General features: G+C 41.4%; 1 protein-coding gene across 1 annotated transcript in view; it reads left to right on the forward strand.

The window, feature by feature from the left end:
* The window catches only part of LOC121811822 (protein turtle homolog B-like), a 139514-nt gene that overhangs the window by 19038 nt on the left and 100744 nt on the right, over nt 1–19732 (forward strand). The window contains exon 2 of the mRNA XM_042214338.1: nt 16470–16661. Within this exon, the coding sequence (XP_042070272.1) occupies nt 16470–16661 (192 nt within the window). The remainder of the gene's footprint in view (nt 1–16469; nt 16662–19732) is intronic.

The following is a 19732-nucleotide window of genomic DNA, read 5'->3' on the forward strand; positions in this document are numbered from 1 at the left end:
TCAGAGAGACGCTTCTCATTAGACCAGAGAGTAGATAAACAAGGGATTACGTGCATGGAGTGGCACCACCAGCGCCATGCACTAAGCACAGGCAGGTGGAGGTCCAGATATGATAAGTAATCACACCATTCAATTAAGAAGCTCTGCATTATAGACTAGGTAGGGTTTGTTCTTTAGGAAGCCAGGGGGAGTTGCAGTGAGCGCTGCCCGTGAGCTCCGCGCAGCCAGCGTGCCTGAGTGACCGAGCCCCAGGCCGAGAGGCCGGGGGCACCCCACCTCCGAAGTGGCCCGAGCGAGCCCCAGGCTCCAGGCCCCGATAAGCGGCCGCCAAGGAGTGAGCCGGTGTGTACCCTGGACGCCCACCCCCAGACACAAAGAACCACCAACGCACCGACCTGAGGGAGTCCGCCACTGGCAGGGGAAGTGGTGGTAGGGGGAGATAGGCCTCCAAACCTTGGAGGGCCTGAGATGTCCCCAGAGAGGTGGCGTCTGATACCCAACCTGACATATAGACACAGACATACAGGCACACACAGACACAAACATCCATTCCCACCCTCATGCTCTCATATGCACTCTACTCCACACTCAACCAACGTGGAGACAGACATAAAGAGACGCTGTACACACGATCACACTCCCCAAGCGTACTCTACGAACCGGGTCTAGGTACCCTTGCCCCTGGAGGGGGGAACTGCACCCAGACCCAGGTGGTGTTACCCTTTTCCCTGCAGTGGGGAGAGGCAGACCGCCCCGACTCCGCAGCAGCAGGGAGGCCCCACACTCCAGACCGCAGTCGGACGGCCAACTCCTCCTCCTAGCCCCCCCGCTCCAGCAGGCTCGCAGAGAATGGGGGTGAGAGAAGACTCCAAACCTCCCTCCACCCGCTCATTGTAGTGTTGATGCATGTGTGTTCTAAGGTGCATTTAAAACCCAGGAGGGCATGGAGCTACCTGCCAGAGAGCAGCAGGTAAGCGCATGGTCCCTCCTGCTAGCCCTCAATGTCTACGTGTATTTAAAATTGAGAGGTGGGCAACGACGCCAGGGGTGAGGTGTACACCCTGATGGTACTTTGGATTCCGTGTATCGTGCCCACCCCCAAGATCCTATATGTATGTGTAATGAGAGTGTGAGTAATGTGAATGTCTAAGTTGTGGGATAAAATTGAGGCAGAGGCAGCCAGAAGGGGACAGAGGGGGGTAGCCTCCTCTGCACCCTGGTGACATACCCCTACTCCAAGGTCTGCATGTGTGGGTGGTTGTGGTGGAGCGGGAAGAGGGAGGCAGCTGGAGATGGGGAGGGAAGGAAGGGAGGGGCAAGTGACCCCTCCCTGGGGCCAGCTCCCCCGCTGACCCCAGAAAAAAACATGAATTTAGGATGTTAAATTTGTGAATAGAATACATAGCATTTCATACGGAGAAAGAGGAGGGCGAAAGCGGATCGTTGAATGAAACAGATGAACCAGAATTAGGTTTGTAAAAATGCTGCAACTTCAGTGGTGTGGAACTGGTTTAGCTTTCGTCCGTCAGATACACAACAAAGCACTATTTTTGGTAGAGCATGCTAGCTGGGCCGTCGTTATTACCGTGTTTTTGGAAAATACGGCACACTTAAAATCAATCCTTTGATTTTTCTGAAAGTCGACAGAGGCCCCTTATAATCCCGTGTGCCTTATGTATGAATTCTGGTTGTGTTTACTGACCTCGAAACGATTTTATGTACACGGCACTCGAAAATCTGTCAAATGTTTCAGTACGACTTTGCTAAGCTACGAAGCCGCACCGCTTGATGGATTGTCGGAGCGTTACGGCTATCGTAGGCAGGAGCCTCGCGGAGTGATACGTACTGTGCTTCAACATAATGTTACCGTATTGTGTGTGTATAACCTCTTTTTAAGTTTTGTGGATATTATACATGGTTATGCTGAGGATATGTCGGCCAATTTCCACTGGAAATGCCTTTTGGTTAAACTGTCAGCGAGGAATTTGCATTTGCACTGTTAATTTTTATATAACTTTAATGCACATAAAAAAACAGCTGCTTGTTTAAGTGAAAATACATTGATGTTTTTTTTTGCACTAATAAAGTTGTGGAGTTGTAAAGTATTTTGTCTAGTGTCAATTATATCGTCAGTTATATCGTTATCGCAAATTTTCAAATGTATATCGTGATAAATATTTTTGGTCATATCGCCCTGCTCTAGTCTGGAGCTCAGGCTCACTTGGCTTATGTATTTTAGCAGGACAGTGACTGGAAAGACACCAGCAACAGCACCTCTGAATGACCCGAAACAAAACAAAAAACCATATTAAAAGCAGGACAATCAAAACAACCCCCACCACCCGAAAAACAGAAAGAGGGTTTTGGAATGGGCCAGTCAATTGATTGCGATGTTTTGCCATGACCTCAGACACTGTTTATTCTCAAAAACCTTCCAGTGTGGCTGAATGAAAACGTTTCTGTTAAGAAGAGTGGGCCAAAATTCCCCCACAGTGATGTGAAACATTTATTGTCAGTTATTGCAAATGCTTAATTGCAGTTCTTGTTGCCAAGTGTGGCGAAACCAGTTATTAAGTGTAGGGGACAATCACTTTTTCACAAAGGTGCAGGTAGGTCTGTTTTTTTCCCTTAATATATTAAATCCTTCTTTAAAAACTGCGTTTTCTATTTACTCTGGTTATCTTTGTGTAATATTTAACCTGAAATGTAATATTAGGAAAAACACAGCACCGTATAAGCTGAGTGCTGTTGATTCGCATTCTAAAACTAGCTTAATGCTCAGTGCTTACACCAGGCCTTAGTGTAATCTTCAGCAGCAGCCAAAAAGAACAGCGAGTGGTTTTGGAGCAGCAGGGCCTCCAGGTTATGTAATGTTAATACAGGGAGAATACACTGGAAAAAAGCAGGTTGGATGCAGGTCTGATGATGCTCAGGATCTATTATTACTAAAATCTTTGTCTGTGTGGCCTTGTTGCTCCTGACTTGCTGCAAGAAGTTAATGTGACACCACACAGAGTTACTGAACAGTATGCATCACAGCCGATGAGACCCAATGCACTCCAGTGGTGTTGTCATCATAGCATAATTTTCTCTGATAATAGAAAAAATATATTTTGTTTTATTTAAAGAAGGAAAGAAAACTTACATTTGTGTTTATGTATGCAGTTCAAAGATAGAAACATCTGTTGTGTTGGCCCATCAGCTGGCGTTAAATTGCAGAGGACACCCAGCTCCGGTCAGAGCTGTCGCTACCAGCAGGTGATAAGTGGCTCCCCACACTCCCTAGCAGATCGTTACATGGAGAAACCTTTGGAATACAAGCATGCTGATCCACACAGGTTGCACACAGGTGTACACACGGGTGTTCACAGACGCGGACTACAGCTTTCTTGGCTGCTGCCTCAAAGCACATTGTGCGCTGTCTATCTTGCGTGCTGCACAATATCGTTTATTATTTAGTATCTACTGTTATCTACTGCTAGCTAGTTTATTGTGATGGTGCGTTTTTATTATGTTGCTCTTTTTGTTGTTTGCTTTCTCTTCTGTTTTTTTTTCTCCATACAGGTGATCCAGGTGTTTGGTTTGTTTTTTTTTCTTTCTTCCCCCTTCTCACCGTCTCTTCTCCCCTTTGGTTTTCTTTCTCTCCCTCTCTTTCTTTCATTCTTTCCTCCTGTCCTATCCCCAGTCATGTCTGTCCCGTTTGTAGCAACTGAAAATAAAATAAATTCATAATTATAATAAAGGTCAATCAAATGGACCAATATGGCAAGGCCATGATGATCCACTTGGTAAAATAAATCCGCTTGGCATCTTTCTTGGCCTTAAGACAACAATTCTGATGGCTAAAGATCCAAACGGGACACAAAAAAAAAAAAAAAAAAATTTCTGCTACTGCACAGAGAATTAGGAGTTTAACGCGATAAAAGGGATTTACAAAGCAGGATTAACAAGTTTGTTTCACATTCAGAGTGATTGTTTTTGAAAGGGCCTATATCACAAGGATATTTGACTTTGGAGTTTTGTGCACTATCATGGTTCAGAGAGCCTAAAATTACTAATCCTAGATAATTGGCACAACGCTGGTTATCACCTGCTTCGATCGTGAGAGGAGTACAAAACTGCTGTTAGTAAGATGTCCTACATATAGAATGCTCAGCATTTCCAGCAGTTCGGTGACCTTTTGTCTGATGAATAGCCAACTGTTGTAAAGTGTAGCTTTGGTACATAGTTAGCAGACTGTTCAGGCCACTCCACCCCACAAAACTGTGTCCACACTACAATCAAACAACAGCGTACAGTAAGCATGCTTTTGGCTATGTTATGTGAGTAAGAATTTACTGATTAAAGATAAAAAACATAATCAATATATATTCAAGTTACAGTACTGTTACTTTTTTGGAGTAACTAATGGAGTCAAAATACAAATTACTGTTACTATAGACTCATGTCAGCTAAAGAAATCCACTGTAGATGATCATATCTGAAAAAGATTATATCCTATCATTCACCAGGACAGTTTTCCTCCTCTTCATCGTTCAAATGTCAGTCTCACAAACTTATCTGGATTTGTTACATTAATATCATCAAATCACAACAACAGCCGCCTCAAGGCGCTTTATATTGTAAGGTAAAATCCCAACAATAATACAGAGAAAATCCCCAACAATCAGAAAAGGAAGAGGGAAACTATACCTGCTGATCCTACTTCTACTTCTGGTAAATATATAAGCTCATGCTGATTGCGAAGGCACAAACATGTGAACTGAACATAAAATGAACTGAACTGAATTAAAATGTAAAGAAAGACAGTAGTATTTCAATGAAGTGGGCAGTGAGGCTCATGTGATATTGTAGAGTATGACAGCTGTTTAGCTCTGTCTTTATACTCCATGTGCATCTGTGAAAGTGTCATCTGAAAAATGAGAGCTGCTAACTGGCATGACATGATTGTCTTTTATTTATTTATTTATTTATTTAGGACAGTGCATGTTAATGAACATAAATGTAAAAAAAAAAAACTACATGAATGTAAACATACCAGATTATAGCCAAGGGCTAATTTCCATCTGTTGTCCTTAAGCATAAAAATAGACATAATAATTCATAAAAATTCATCATTCATTCATAATAAAAATTCCATCATCGAACTTACACATACACACCATTCTGTTCCCAAATAAAACATTAAAACTATACAACTTATACATGATCACACACTTGATTTGTCCATAACCAGTTTTTAACCTTTGCCTTAAACAAATTGAATGTCGAGCATTCTCTAATGGGTTGAGGAAGACTGTTCCACAGATGGCCACCCTGGACAGAAAGGACGTTCTGCCCAAATGCTGTCCGTCTGTGGGGTATAAACAAGTCTCCTCGGATTGTAGCTCGAGTGGTCCTGTCTGAGCTTTCTTTATGCCTAATGAACTGCTTTAGTGGTGGTGGAGCAAGGGAGTGTAAGACTTTATATATTAAACTCACTCTTTTAAGTTTCACTAAGTTATTGAAGTTCAGTAATTTATGTTTTTTTAACACATGACAGTGGTGGTGGGAAGTCGGTTTTTTGTCAAGTAGTTTTAAACTTCTTTTATAAATGTTTTCAATAGTTTTAAGTGTTGTTGGACAAGCAAGTGACCAGGACGTCAAACAATAGTCCATATGAGAGATGATCATTGAGTAAAAATAAGTTTTTGCAACATTCATATTTAAATTATTGCGTATATGATTAAAATTTCGATTATTAAATTTAAGTACCTTTGTCATTTGCCTTTCTTGTTGTCCGTCAGAACATGGACAGAATGAGTTCTACCAACTTTATGTTGACAATGTGTCATATTTCTATGGAGAAAAAGTTGTTTTATCATAATTATCTTTATCGTTTTATTGCCCAGCCGTAGTAGATAGAGCTAGAGCAGCTTTTTAACGACAGCAAAGCGTTTCTGGTGTAGACTATTAGTAAATCTCTAAGCTGTAAGGATTTCTAAAAAGCTGATGACACTCAAGGCAATACAGGGAAGGTCTGGGGTAAACCAAACAAATCTGCGTTTGGAGATGGCTGGTGGGGTGTCACTGGCTGCAGTAAAGAGAAAACCTGATCAAACTTAAAGCATGAAAACTTTAAAGCTACACATCGACAGCATATATGTTGCCTAAATCGGTTTTACATTTTAAATGTGGTTTCCTAATAGTAAATTACAGTAGTTTAAAAGAGAATTCAAACATCTTGCAATTAAGTAACATGTTCTGAGTCACACAGGAGCAGTGCTGGTCATTTTGTGTATTTTGCGTGTTTTGTCACACTTCTGTGAGCTTTGGTAATGGGACTGGTTCTTATGTAGGGCTTTTCTACTATACCTGAGCACTTAAAGCACTTTATACAACATGCCTCATTCACCCATTCACACAAGCTTCCTTTTCAATGATCAAGTGCTTTCTAACATTCACACATGGAGTATCTTGCCAAAGGATATTTGGCATGCAGACTGGAGCAGCCATTGATTGAACCACCAGTCTTCTGATTATTAGGTGACCTACTCTACCTCTACCACTCCCCCTCATTCCTCCGCTGTAAGACTGACATTGTTTTAAGTAATTATTAAAGTATTTGTAGGCTTCAAGAGCTGCATTTGTTTTATTTTTTTGTATTTTCATGTGGGGATTTGCTAATTATGGGAGAAGCCCACACGCAGTACTGCTGTGTGGGCTGATACACAAGAGCAGGGGTGTCGAATTCATTTGAATCCGTTCCCTGGGCCCTGGCTCCGGAGAAATACCTGGATTCAGATTGGTGTTTGCAAAATGTAGACTCATAACGACTACACCTGTTACACAGCACTTTTGACATTTCTTACATCTGTCTGAGAGGAAATGTCTCACTTTGTTTGAGGAGTTATCTTAGATGTGGATGCTGAACAGTGTCTTTAACCTGCCTAAGTGTTAATTTCCTACCAAAAACACGGTGGGCTGAAATACATATGTACTTCCTCCAGTGGTGGAATGTGATCCTGACCTGTTTAAAGTTACTTAAAGAGAAAAAGAGTGGAACATGTAACACATGCTGATAGCTGAATAGATGCAAAAATGTCTGTGTATCCCTCTCTTGATGAGAATACACTGCTTCACTTCATTTAGGTTTGTGCCAGGATTAACTTGGGAGTTTTCCATCATTACCCTCCTGAAACAGCAGTTTGATCAGAGAGTTTACATCTTCCCAAACAAAATTGCACCAAAGATCTAGGTTTGCCAGAGGTTGATCACACATTGCAGGCACGAAAACAACAGACAATACAGAAACCATAGCATAAAGAAATCTGGGGTTTACATAATGAACGTGGTGTTTTCACGATCTGCCTGCTGAAATAGAGACTTGTTTATTAAATTGTCAGTATTTAAAGAGTGAAATAGTCATAGAGCTGTTTGCCCTTGCTTCTTTATGAACATTCTTTAACTTGAATGTCTGCTGATCTACCCTCAGCTGTTTGGCCTTAATTCCTGACGGTCAGCAGGAGGTAAGAGGCTTAAACACACTTCTTTGTCCTCTTCACAGACACTTCACAGACAAATCTATGGACCATTTTATATCCATCTTGCTGTTCCTTGCACAAATGGCACTGTACAAAAAAATTTGCTGTCAAACTGACGTCATGGCTGCTGCTAGCTGAGACTTCAGCTGGCTGTGCAGAAAATAATAACTGCGTGCATAAGTTTGAATTTATTTTGGATTTTCTCTAATCCACACAGGGTTGTATAGGTATAAATAGTATACTCACACTAACATTGCTAAGCGATATTTGGTTAACTGATGTAACTTAGCAAGTTACGCCTCGACCTGATGTCTTTGCAGCCAAAGACTTCAGGTCGAGATGGGATTCTGGTTGGATGTTTCACCAATAGAACTGAGAAAGTTCGATTAAACTGGTTGGTTTCATATTATCGACCTGGCTTTTAGGTGTAGTCCACAAATTTTCAATAAGGCTGTGATCGGGCTTTGGGAAAGTCAACCCAGAAGCTTAATGTTAGCCTGCTTTAGCTACTCTAAAATCAGTTTTGATGTGTGTTTGGGATCATTGTCCAGCTGAAATGCCTAATTGTGTCCATGTTTCAACCATCTGTTTTATTTGAAGTGAAGTTGAAGAACTTGGAAATCGTCCTCCTTCTTTAGGATTCCCACCCTCTATGATGTTTGACAGTCGCTATAGTGTTTTTAACTACTCCAAACATACTTTCTGTCATTGTTGCCAAACAGTCATTTTCTCGTCATATAATAAAACCTTTGTCCAGAAGGGATTTGACTTGTCCATTTAGGCAGTCGCACATTGTAGTTTAGCTTGAACTGATGATCTTGGAATCAACACATGACGTGCATCAGCACATCAGTGCCAGGAAAAGTGGACTGGATTTAAAGACATTTTGTAAATGGGAGCCTCATAATCAAAAAAGCTGGCTGAAAGTCTTTGCCAGGTGTGGTCACTTTAACCAGTGGCTTCGGTTGTTTGCGTGGACTGAAAGCAGTATGTATTTGGGATTAAAAGCTTGTCGTAGTCAAACTCGTCAAGCTTTAGGCAATATAAATACTTTCTGCAACACATTCAGTTCATGGTGAACCAGATGCTGCTGCATGCACACTGGAAAGATATTTAAATTCAAATGATGAGGGATGAGAGCCCAAGACCCAGAATTAGGTCAAGTCTCCCATCCTTTGGTAGCATTAGTGTTTTAAGCCACCCTTGTGTATCGGAGGGTTGGAGCACAAGCTGACAAACACCAATGAGCTATGCTTTTCCCCTTAGCTTGTAGATATGACTTTGCAATTGCAGATTTCAGTTTTCCTCCTTTTCCTACATCTTTCTTCCAGTACACAGATTTAGACTGCATTGTTCTTCACTGTTCCTTTCACAACAAATACACTGCAGTTCACATGGTTGTGCACACTTAACTTTATTGTTTTGTGTTTGATGTCAAGCTCTTGTCTGCTCCTATGTTTTGGGTTTTGAAGACATTTCGATACTGTTTTAAAATTTTAACATATTTGTTGGGCATCTAAGGAAAAATATTAAGAGTTAATATACACTATTTGTAAATGCTATTTTAAATGCCACTACCACCAAATAACAATAATAATAATAGAGAACAATAAAGGATGCATGGGTTTGTACTTTACTCCATCTAACACTTAAGAGTGGGACCACGCCTCCAAACACGCTCCTTGCGGTTCTCATCTATATAGGCTCCCCCAGTCCGATAAGCTGTTTATTCTTGTTTACATGCCCCGCCCTCCCTCCCCTTATCAATTCTTTATCTTCTTCACTTCTGTTTAGTACATGGGGATCTGCCAGGTCCCTTTGAGGCCTTCCCCAACCAGCAGCTCAATTTATGTCCAAGCCATTCACCTTTACCTACAAAAACACTGTCAAACATAAAATGAGGACGTGAGCCCAGTGAGTGAAATATATATTATATATATTAGATATATCTTATATCTTCTAACTGACATCCAACCCGTTGACCATATGCACGGACGACAATCAACATCTCCCCTTCATTCAAACAAACTTCAAACTCATTTCTCGGCCATGGAGACCCATGCACCAAAGCTCCTGATGCACAGTTTTTACATGGATGTTAATCTGCACTCTGCAGTTTTTGATTTTGCAGAGTGTTGGCGACTTCTTCTTTGTGTGGTATGCCATTTCATCACTGAGTTACTTTTCAGTTCATCCACACTGCAATAATACCACTTAGAGTTGATGGTGGAATATGTAAAGACATTTTATGAACTGACTTGTTGCAACAGTGGCATCCTATTGAAGTGCTACTCTTAAATTCCTGCGAATTCAGTGAGTTCTGTTGTAGCCATTGGTGGAATATTATATCCCTTGTTGTACAATATGTGCTCCACACTAAATTCTGCCCAAAATGCTTAATTAATTATTTTAATAACATGTAAAATTTGTTCCAAAATTCAATGCAAAAGGTTAAATTTAATGTAATCTGGTCAAATTAAATTTACAGTTTATAGCAAGCACTTTGAATAAATAAACCTTTGATTTGATATATTTCAGTTCCATTGTACTCAAAATACTTGCTTCATGTTTATTAAGGTTTTCTGAGTGTGGGCTTATGGGCTGACTGGCATGATTAATAATGCTTCCATTCATTTCACAGGACTGTCATTTTATTACCACCACAGTATACTAAGTTCAACTTTCAAATAAGATTCAGAAAGAAGGTGCAAGCATAATAGGATGTAGCTAAAAAGAGTTTATGTTGTACTGTGCACAACATTATGTTGACACTTGGAAGGGTGGACAGTTGCTGCTGTTGTGGCAGCGCCAGGAACAAACCAAGGGGAACAGCTGAGAGGCCTGAGTATGTTCACTGTCATCAGAGTTTCAGCTCAGATACTACAGTGTTGAGAATGCATTATTCTTGTATTGTTTATTTATTGCACCTCAGTGATTTTTTTATGCATGGATTCTTTTGTCACCATGTATAAATATAGAAATATAGAAATGTTCCTTTCTGTGAGACTTCATTGTGGCGATAAACCTATTTGTAGTGTCACAGTGTATCATACTGTTAAATGATCTCCAGGAAAAAACAGTTAACCTTTGACTGTCACTTTGCTGTGTACTGGAATATGAACCAGAGAAAACCTGTAACACACAAATGTTACATTTAGTTTTTTTGTTTTCTTTGCAACTGCAGAAAGAAATTGAATTCAAATGAGTTTAGAAATAAGTACATTGAGAATGTCATGCAAGTAATAGGAAGAAAGAAGTGTGCTCTGACAAACTTGTATTTTCCACTGGATTCTGTTTGTAGTACATTGGCAACCTCCAGAGCTAAAAAAAAAAAAATGTAGGTAAAAACCGCAGTTCCTCTTGGTGCCATTGGAGGCTAAATCCAGCTCCCAGTCAGCTCCCATTCACTTCTCTATTATAATACCCCACTTTACAGCATTAAAAAGCATGTTTACTGCCTGGTACAAAAAGCCGTATTGGCCTCTGTGGATAGTTTGCCCCATCATGAAAACTGTTGTTGCAGTGATTTTTTTTTTAAACGTTTATTTATTGTTTTGCAGAACTCATCCATCTGGATACTGGAGTTAGAAACTGACAAAGATAGCTGGAACAACTCTATGCCTGCTCGCTTCAATAAATCTTTCCCAAAGCTGCCCTCACTTCCTCCTTCCTATTTCGCTGTACTTACTAGTTCACCTGACTGATTTCCATCTGTCCACCTCTAACTCTCATTTTCTACATTCACCAGCTCCTCAAAGTGCTTCTTCTCAATGCGCTATCTTCACTCATTAGTCCTTTTTTTTTTTATTACTATCCTTAATCAGTGTAACCTGCTGCACATCCTTTCCTGCCCAATCTCGCTTGCAGTCACCTATCACTTTTAGGTCGCACTTTTTGCATGAAATGTGCACCACCTGTGTGCAACTTTCTCCACTCTTATAAGTCATCCTTTGTTCCTTCCTCTTCTTGAAGTACGTGTTCACCACAGCCATTTAATCCTTTTTTTTTTTTGGTTTTTGGGAAATCCACAACTATCTGGCCTTCTGCATTTCTCTTCTTAGCACCATACCTTTCCAGGACCTCGTTATCACCCCGGTTCTGTTCACCTACACCTCTACTGAAATCTTCTCCAGTCAGAAATCTCTCCTCAAGGAGACACTATCATTTCATCCACAAGTCCTCCTTCTCTTCAGCAAGGTCCAACCTGTGGGGCATATGCACTGACAACATTAAGCATCATAACTTTATTGTCCAACTTCAAACTGAATATCCTGTCTGTCCCTCTATTCACCTACTCCATTTCTCTTCCTGTCTACACCATGGTAGAACTGCTTGAACCCATCTCCAATAATACTGGGATTACTTTCCCACTATATCTACCTTCCTTCTCCCTGTCATATCAGCCACCTCTCTCCTTGTACGAATCATAGTCTACCTACATTTTTCTTAGTCACATTGAAATAAAAAAACAAAACAGTTTACCTTTGTAAGTGATTAGTCAACATCAGAGTTCTTTGAGATTAGAATAAACATGTGCACTTTGCTGACTTGTTGTGTCACCCTTCATTAAACACTATACTTTATAATCTGATTGTGGCTTTGAAGCAACTTACTGTACTCAAGCGTTACAGTCCTCCTGGCAACAATACCCTGAACCCTCCCTTTTTGTTCCACCTTGCCTACACTCTTGGAGCTGTGTGTATGTATGTGTATGCACACCTCAGTGGTTTTACCTTGCCACAGTATCCTCCCCTGGGTCTTTGATTGTAAATGAGCTAAACCCTTACGGTGGTGGTGGGGATTTAACTCACTGTCTGTCTCTTGCGCCTCTCTGTCTCATCAGTTATAAACAGTGAAGTCATACCTTCCAAGGGGGCTGTTTTGTGCTATCTGTGATGATGTCACCAGCAGCCAATCAACACATAGCACTGCTAGAGGTAGTGCGTGTGCAGATGTGTGTGTGTTAGCGAGGGGGTGGGGTTGCAGAGGTGTGGGGTGCACCAATAGGAAAATCACACTCGCTCAGTTATTAGCCAGTTCTTCCAGCAAGCATGAGAACACACATCAAACCACGAATCCACAGGCTGCTTCTGATACACACTGACTGCCTCTCAGTCGTGCTGTATAAAGATACTCTGTATGTAGCACATGAATGTGTTATTTAATGCATTCTATGGGAAATGAAAGGCCTATCCTGGTAATAAATCACTCAATGAGATACCCCACGCTGTTTAGGGAAGCCTAGCTCTCCTCATATTTGTTCATTTACATTTCACTTTGTGTTTTATATTTCATTAGTCTGACAGTAACGATTAGGTCTAATTATATGATAAATATCATCTGTTCAGTGCTAAACTTACACAATTAATTGCTTTTCGTAGTGACCTCAGTTCAAGGTGACTGTGGAAGCTTTGCGTGCTTCCCTCCTCCAGCCTTAATATGCATTTGAAAGCTCAGGCTGTTGGCTGAAGACTTAATTTGGGTTAACGCTGTTGAGAATTTATAGCTGGTCTTGAATGGATATTCAATTACTAGATCAATGTGATTTGTTTTGGTGTGTTGCACAACAAACACACATATTGGTAACTGCAAACTAGAGAGGTCTTCAGTCTGATGATGGGGCTGAAGCAGAAAGCATCCTTTTAATATCTGTGTGTTTTTTGCGAGCTGTTTGCCCCGACCTTTTCTTTACTGTTGCACTCAGCACCACTGTCAAAGGAGAGGTGGGCTCATGTGTTATCATTCTGCTTCTGATTCACACGTTCATCTTTCTTCTTCTGTTTCCATCGTGACATCTTTCTCCCCCCAAAGAAAGCAACAGAAGGTCAAACTTTTTTGCCAACGTGTCCTTTTCCACATTATTCCACATTGTGCTGCATTGAACAGCTTTGTGGAGATATTTATTTCTTCATTATTTTAATTTTAGCCTGGAAATACAGCTCGCTCTCTGCTTGTTTCCACTAACAGTACTTGCACTTCATGATAAATACTCAGCACCTTTGCATGAAACACATTGGTGAATGGTTTCAGGTAAATATGATAAAGCACAGGGCAGCACGGTGGTTAGCACTGTTGCCTCACAGAAAGACGGTTCTGAGTTCAATTCCAACATCAGGCCGGGGTCTTTCTGTGTGGAGTTTGCATGTTCTCCCCGTGTTTGCGTGGGTTCCCTCCGGGTACTCCGGCTTCCTCCCACCGTCCAAAGACATGCAGCTTGTGGGGATAGGTTAATTGAAAAATCTAAATTGCCCATAGGTATGAATGCACAATTTAGAGTGAATGTGAGTGTGAATGGTTGTCCCTCCCTGTGTGTTGGCCCTGCGACAGACTGGCGACCTGTCCAGGGTGTACCCCGCCTCTTGCCCTATGACAGCTGGGATAGGCTCCAGCGCCCCCTGCTACCCTGAAAAGAATAAGCGGAAGCGAATAGATGGATGATAAAGCACAGTTATAATCAGTTGTAATCTTTGGTATTTACAACATATAGAGAGTCTTTACTATAGTCCTTTGTAGGACTACTTTTAAATTAACTAAAAGATGAATAGTGCTGGTGTGGGACCAGGTTGAGCTTTAGGTTGAGACAGTATATCCACTCACCAAATCACTGGTTTCTAAATATTTCAGCAGTTGATGCTTCAGCTCACAGTAATAACAGTGACTGCATTTTTTTTTTATCAGTGTCTGAAAATATTTTTGCTGACTCACATTTGTAGTAGGTCTTTCTACAGAATACAGTACTAACACTAGTGAGCTGTCCCTTGATTATTTGTACATAGTAGATAAAATCCTGTTGGTTCCATGTGCTCACATTGCCTTCCACTGTTTAATTTCAATAATTAGAAGCGCTACGGGCAGCAGGCTATCAACTGTGCGCAGTAGATTGTGTTTGCCTGCCTGGCTTCCTTACTGGCCACAGAGGAATGAGCAGTGAGTACATCTGATTAGCTGTATTGACTGGTAAAATGCTACCACACCGGGTTTCCGCTCATAAAACCAAGCTACATGGTAATTAGCCTGGGATCAATGTGAGCGCCTAGCCCACAGACACACAGACTGACTCGGACTGCTCCGGTCCTGAGTGAACAGAGCGAATGCTTAAAGAAAAACCTTAAAGGACCGGGCATTATCGAGCATCAGGGACATTACTGTCACATCACCTCTTTCATGTTTTTGTCTGTTCACATTCGGTCAGTTGAAAAAGATTCTCACAAGATAAATCACATTCATGTGTCTGAAAGCGCTGTTAATCTTGCTGTTATCAACCACCCAGTGGCCTTGGTTGTGTATTGGATTTGTCACCGGTGGTCTTTGCATCTTGAGTGATGGAATTTTTAGCTAAGCCCAGGTTTGTGTTATCACACAAAAACACTCACTTCCTGGGTGGAACTCGGTTTCTAAACAGCTTTTTGCTACATTTCTTGCTAATCTCAACCATCTCTGCCGTGGCGTTTCTGTTAAACCACTGGAATGAGCTTAGCAGGCACCTTTGTTGTTTACTTCAAACTGGCTGATGTCACGATAGCCTCCAGATTGAGAACTTTATCAGTCAAATGAGCTGGTTGAGACAGATCATCACTAGCCTATTATGGAGCGGAGCAACAATTTTTTTATTTTTATTTTTTTTTTATAAAAGGAACAGTTGTATTAGAACCAAAACAGGACCATTCAAAATAACAGAAAACTAGAGTTAAGCACAGAACATATGGGGGAAAAAAATAATACTACTATAAACAACTATATCAAGGAACAATGTTGATAGCAGAAAAAAACTAAAGTCTAATAGATACTACTAGAGCCATGACAGCTACTGAGCATCTAACTGCCATGGCTGCCTGAGCTGTAACACTTGCATACGTTTTGGGCTGTTACATTGTTGTGACAAATAGTGTGCAGGTAGACTATGTTTTATAAATGATCTGGGGCCTGTAGTATGAAGAAAGCTCAGTATATCAATGACTGTTTTTTTCCTTATCTGGCTAAAGGGCAAGTATGAGGAGTTAAAGTGTCTAATAAACTGAAAAACAAGAAGGTATATAAAAGGCTACAATAACTAAACAACTGAAACACATACAGCCTGACCTGTTGTTTTAGAGACAAGTGTAGAAATCTTTGTTGATTTATATGCCAACAGCTATCACATGGACATGTTAATATCCATCTTGGAACCTATCAATGGTGCCATAGTGGAGAAAGGCAGGGTACACCCTAGACCAGCAGTCCCCAACCTTTTTTGCACCACGGACCGGTTTGATGTCAGCCAACATTTTCACAGACCGGCCTTTAAGGTGTCACGGATAAATACAACAAAATAAAATGATATGACTGAGACAAAAACGGTGGTATTTTGTAAATATAATAATAAATGCGTCTTTACTGTGTAATCGTGTAACTTTATTAGCAGCGTCCTCCTGAAATGCGCCAACAACATTGAGAGTAACATCCTCCTCTCTGGCCCTTAATGCTCTCTGATCGCTATGGTAACATGTAAATATTTCTTTCAAAATAAGAGACATGAGTACAACACGGGAAAAGACCCAGGGAAACCGAGTTAACGATAAAAACCATACATTTCACACCTGAGCCTCAACTCTCACGGCCCAGTACCAAACGACTCACGGACCATTACAGATCCGTGGCCCGGGGGTTGGGGACCGCTGCCCTAGACAGTTCACTAGTCTGTTGCAGAGCTAACACAGAGATAGCCAACCATTCACACCTTTGAACAATTTAGAATCACCAGGTAACGCGACTCCACTAAGGGCATTTCCTTGGACTGTGGGAGGAGGCTGTAGTACCCATGCAGACACAGGGAAAACATACAAACTCCACATATAAAAAGTTCTTAGATGGTGGATTTAATTCCAAAGTGGAACTTTACACTCTGTCTGTGTGTAAGCTGGATTCTTACCTGTAACTTTTACCTGTTACCTGTTACTGTTTCCACAGGTGCCCACGGAGTGCGAGAGGAACCCCAGTTTGTGACAGCACGTGCAGGAGAAAACGTCATCCTGGGATGCGACGTTTCCCATCCCTTGAACGGCCAGCCCTATGTGGTGGAGTGGTTCAAGTATGGAATGCCCATCCCTTTCTTCATCAACTTTCGCTTCTACCCTCCTCATGTGGACCCGGAATATGCTGGTAAGATAGTGATTACAGTGAAATTGAGACATCAGTAAGTTGACACCAAGCTAAATCCAGGATTTCACTGACCTGAATGGGTTTACATTTGTTTGATGTTTGGCCACAGACACGAGTTGAATGAGAGGTGAGAGGGATTTTCCCTTGCTTTTGTTTGATTTCATTCCTCTGATCATTACATTGCAGAAATAATTCCCCCTCGTTTGACTTAAATTATTCATCCATTTGTCTCTTATATGATTAAATGGGAGTTTTCCAGGCTGAGAAGGAGTCGGCAGCCATGAATATTTTGGGAACTATAAATAGATTTCCACTTTTTTAGATAGTGGTGGTGAGAGTTATCTCATAAAGTTAGCTCAGTGTTTTGTTCTAGAACACAGACAGTTGTACGTAGGCTACGTGAGAAAAAACTGACATTTCGATCTGAGCAATGTGTAAACTAATTAGGAAAGGAGGCAATTAGTGCTGACGTTAGCTAAAATCGTAGTGGTTTCTTTCATTTAGACTACCTGATTATTCCAAATTGAAATTTCTGTGTAAAGGGAAATTAACTAAATAAAATGAAGCTTTGCAACATGTCAAGTAAGCACTTGTATTATTGGAAGTTTTCTGAAACTTTTCAACTGCAGCTCTCCTGACTTTGTAACAGAATTTAATGTTACATCTATTTAAGTCCCGTGAACATGGAGAGAATTTGTAACCTTTTAAAACCAGCTCTGGTGACAGTTTTGGTGATCTGGCCTGATTTGGTACAAGTACCTCCAGGGAGTAAAGGGTTTAATAATAACTATATGTTTTTCAATGATTATACAGGTCTGCAAAAATAAACTTTTTTTTTTTTTTTGCAAAACATGAGGAGTTTACAATAAAAAAGCACAACAGCGATGAAAAAAAAATCAATATTTTATTACAATTAACCATGCATAATCTTTCTTATAATTGAACAAAGAAACAAAAAACAATTCCTTCATGATATATTTAACACTACATGTTGTCAAAGGAGCTTGCAAAGAAAAGCGTCTGGACTTCTTTAAGTTACTTGAAGACGTTTCACCTCTCATCCGAGAAGCTTCTTCAGTTCTAAGGTCAAATGGTGGAGAGTCCCAGATATAAACCTAGTGGGAGTTTCCCCCCACAGAGGGACAAAAGGACCCCCTGATGATCCTCTAATCGCCTGAGCCAAGGTGTGAAACTGGGTGTGGGTCCCAATCAGCCAGAGTTTCGGGTGAGTTCATTGTGAAACCTGGCCCCACCTTATCATGCGAATTCCTGAGGTCAGATGGCCCAGGATGTGAGTGGGCGTTAAGGCGTCTGGGAAGGGATCTCAAAACTGGATTATAGATGGCAGAGAGTTGGTGTCGTAAACCCCCGCCTCTGTTCAAAGATGGTCGCTCACAGTGGACATAGATGCTTCTTTCACTCCTCTTTCAAACCATCTGTCCTCTCTGTCCAAAATGTGAACATTGGCATCCTCGAAAGAGTGTCCTTTATCCTTAAGATGCAGATGGACTGCTGAGTCTTGTCCTGTGGAGGTGGCTCTTCTGTGTTGTGCCATGCGCTTGTGAAGTGGCTGTTTGGTCTCTCCAATGTAGAGGTCTGGGCATTCCTCGCTGCACTGTACAGCATACACCACATTGTTAAGTTTGTGTTTTGGCGTTTTGTCTTTCGGGTGAACCAGTTTTTGTCTGAGCGTGTTGCTGGGTCTGAAATACACCGGGATGTCGTGCTTGGAGAAAACTCTCCTGAGTTTTTCTGATACACCGGCTACATAGGGGATGACAATGTTGTTGCGTCTGTCCTTCTTATCCTCCCTCGCTGGTGTCTGGTCTTCTTTTCTGTGCCTCTTTGCTGACTTTAAGAACGCCCATTTAGGATAGCCGCACGTTTTGAGTGCTTCCTTTACATGTGTGTGTTCCTTCTTTTTTCCTTCAGGCTTAGAGGGAACATGTTCTGCCCGGTGGTGTAGGGTCCTGATTACTCCAAGTTTGTGTTCCAGAGGGTGATGGGAGTCAAAGAGGAGGTACTGGTCCGTGTGTGTGGGCTTCCGGTAAACTTCGATGTTGAGTTTGCCGTTCTCTTCAATGTGCACGGCGTCCTTTGTGTCTTCCCTGGTGAACTTGATGTTTTTATCCACAGCGTTAATGTGCGCAGTGAAGGATTCCACTTCTTGTGTCTTGATTTTGACCCAGGTGTCGTCTACATATCTGTACCAGTGGCTGGGTACTCTTCCTTTGAAAGAGCCAAGAGCCTTCCTTTCCACTTCCTCCATGTAAAGGTTGGCTACAATAGGTGACACGGGGGAGCCCATGGCACAGCCATGTTTTTGTCTGTAAAAGCCTTCGTTGTATTTGAAATATGTAGTGGTGAGGCAGAGGTCTAACAGTGTGCAGATCTGATCGGGTGTGAAGTTGGTCCTGTCCTCCAAGGAGCTGTCTTCTTGTAGTCGTTTTCTGACAGTCTCCACGGCCTCCGTGGTGGGTATGCAAGTGAAGAGAGAGACTACATCAAAGGACACCATGGTTTCATCTGGATCCAGGGTAAGTTTCTGGACCTTGTCGGTGAAGTCGGTGGAGTTCTTGATGTGGTGTGGGGTGTTCCCCACGAGAGGAGCAAGGATGGTAGCAAGGTGTTTAGCAATGTTATAAGTGGCTGAGTTTATGCTACTGACTATGGGTCTGAGTGGGACAGCTTCCTTGTGGATTTTAGGAAGTCCATAGATGCAGGGTACACTACATGTTCACTCTTTTTGTCTGAGAAAACTTTCTCTCCTCCTTTCGCTTTATTTCCTTTGAGTCTCACACTTAGAAATATTAAATTAATGTTAGAAATCATTATTGGATAAGGTTTTTTGACTCAAGTATAGGATACCAGATTTCAGTTAAAAAAGGGGAAATTGTACGCTTAATTAAACTAAAAACCTGAGTTTTGCAAGAAAATCTGACGTGATGGAATTTTAAAAATATTTTTCTTGATTTCAGTGAAACAGTCAAAAAGTCCTATGCAGTTTTTTGGTTGCAGACCTGTGCTGTTCACATGTAGTTGTTACCACGAGTATGTTAGAACTCCACAGA

Source organism: Haplochromis burtoni, unplaced genomic scaffold (genome assembly GCF_018398535.1).
Source record: "Haplochromis burtoni strain Fernald_Lab_line unplaced genomic scaffold, NCSU_Asbu1 Contig_550, whole genome shotgun sequence".
Taxonomy (NCBI): Eukaryota; Metazoa; Chordata; class Actinopteri; order Cichliformes; family Cichlidae; genus Haplochromis; species Haplochromis burtoni.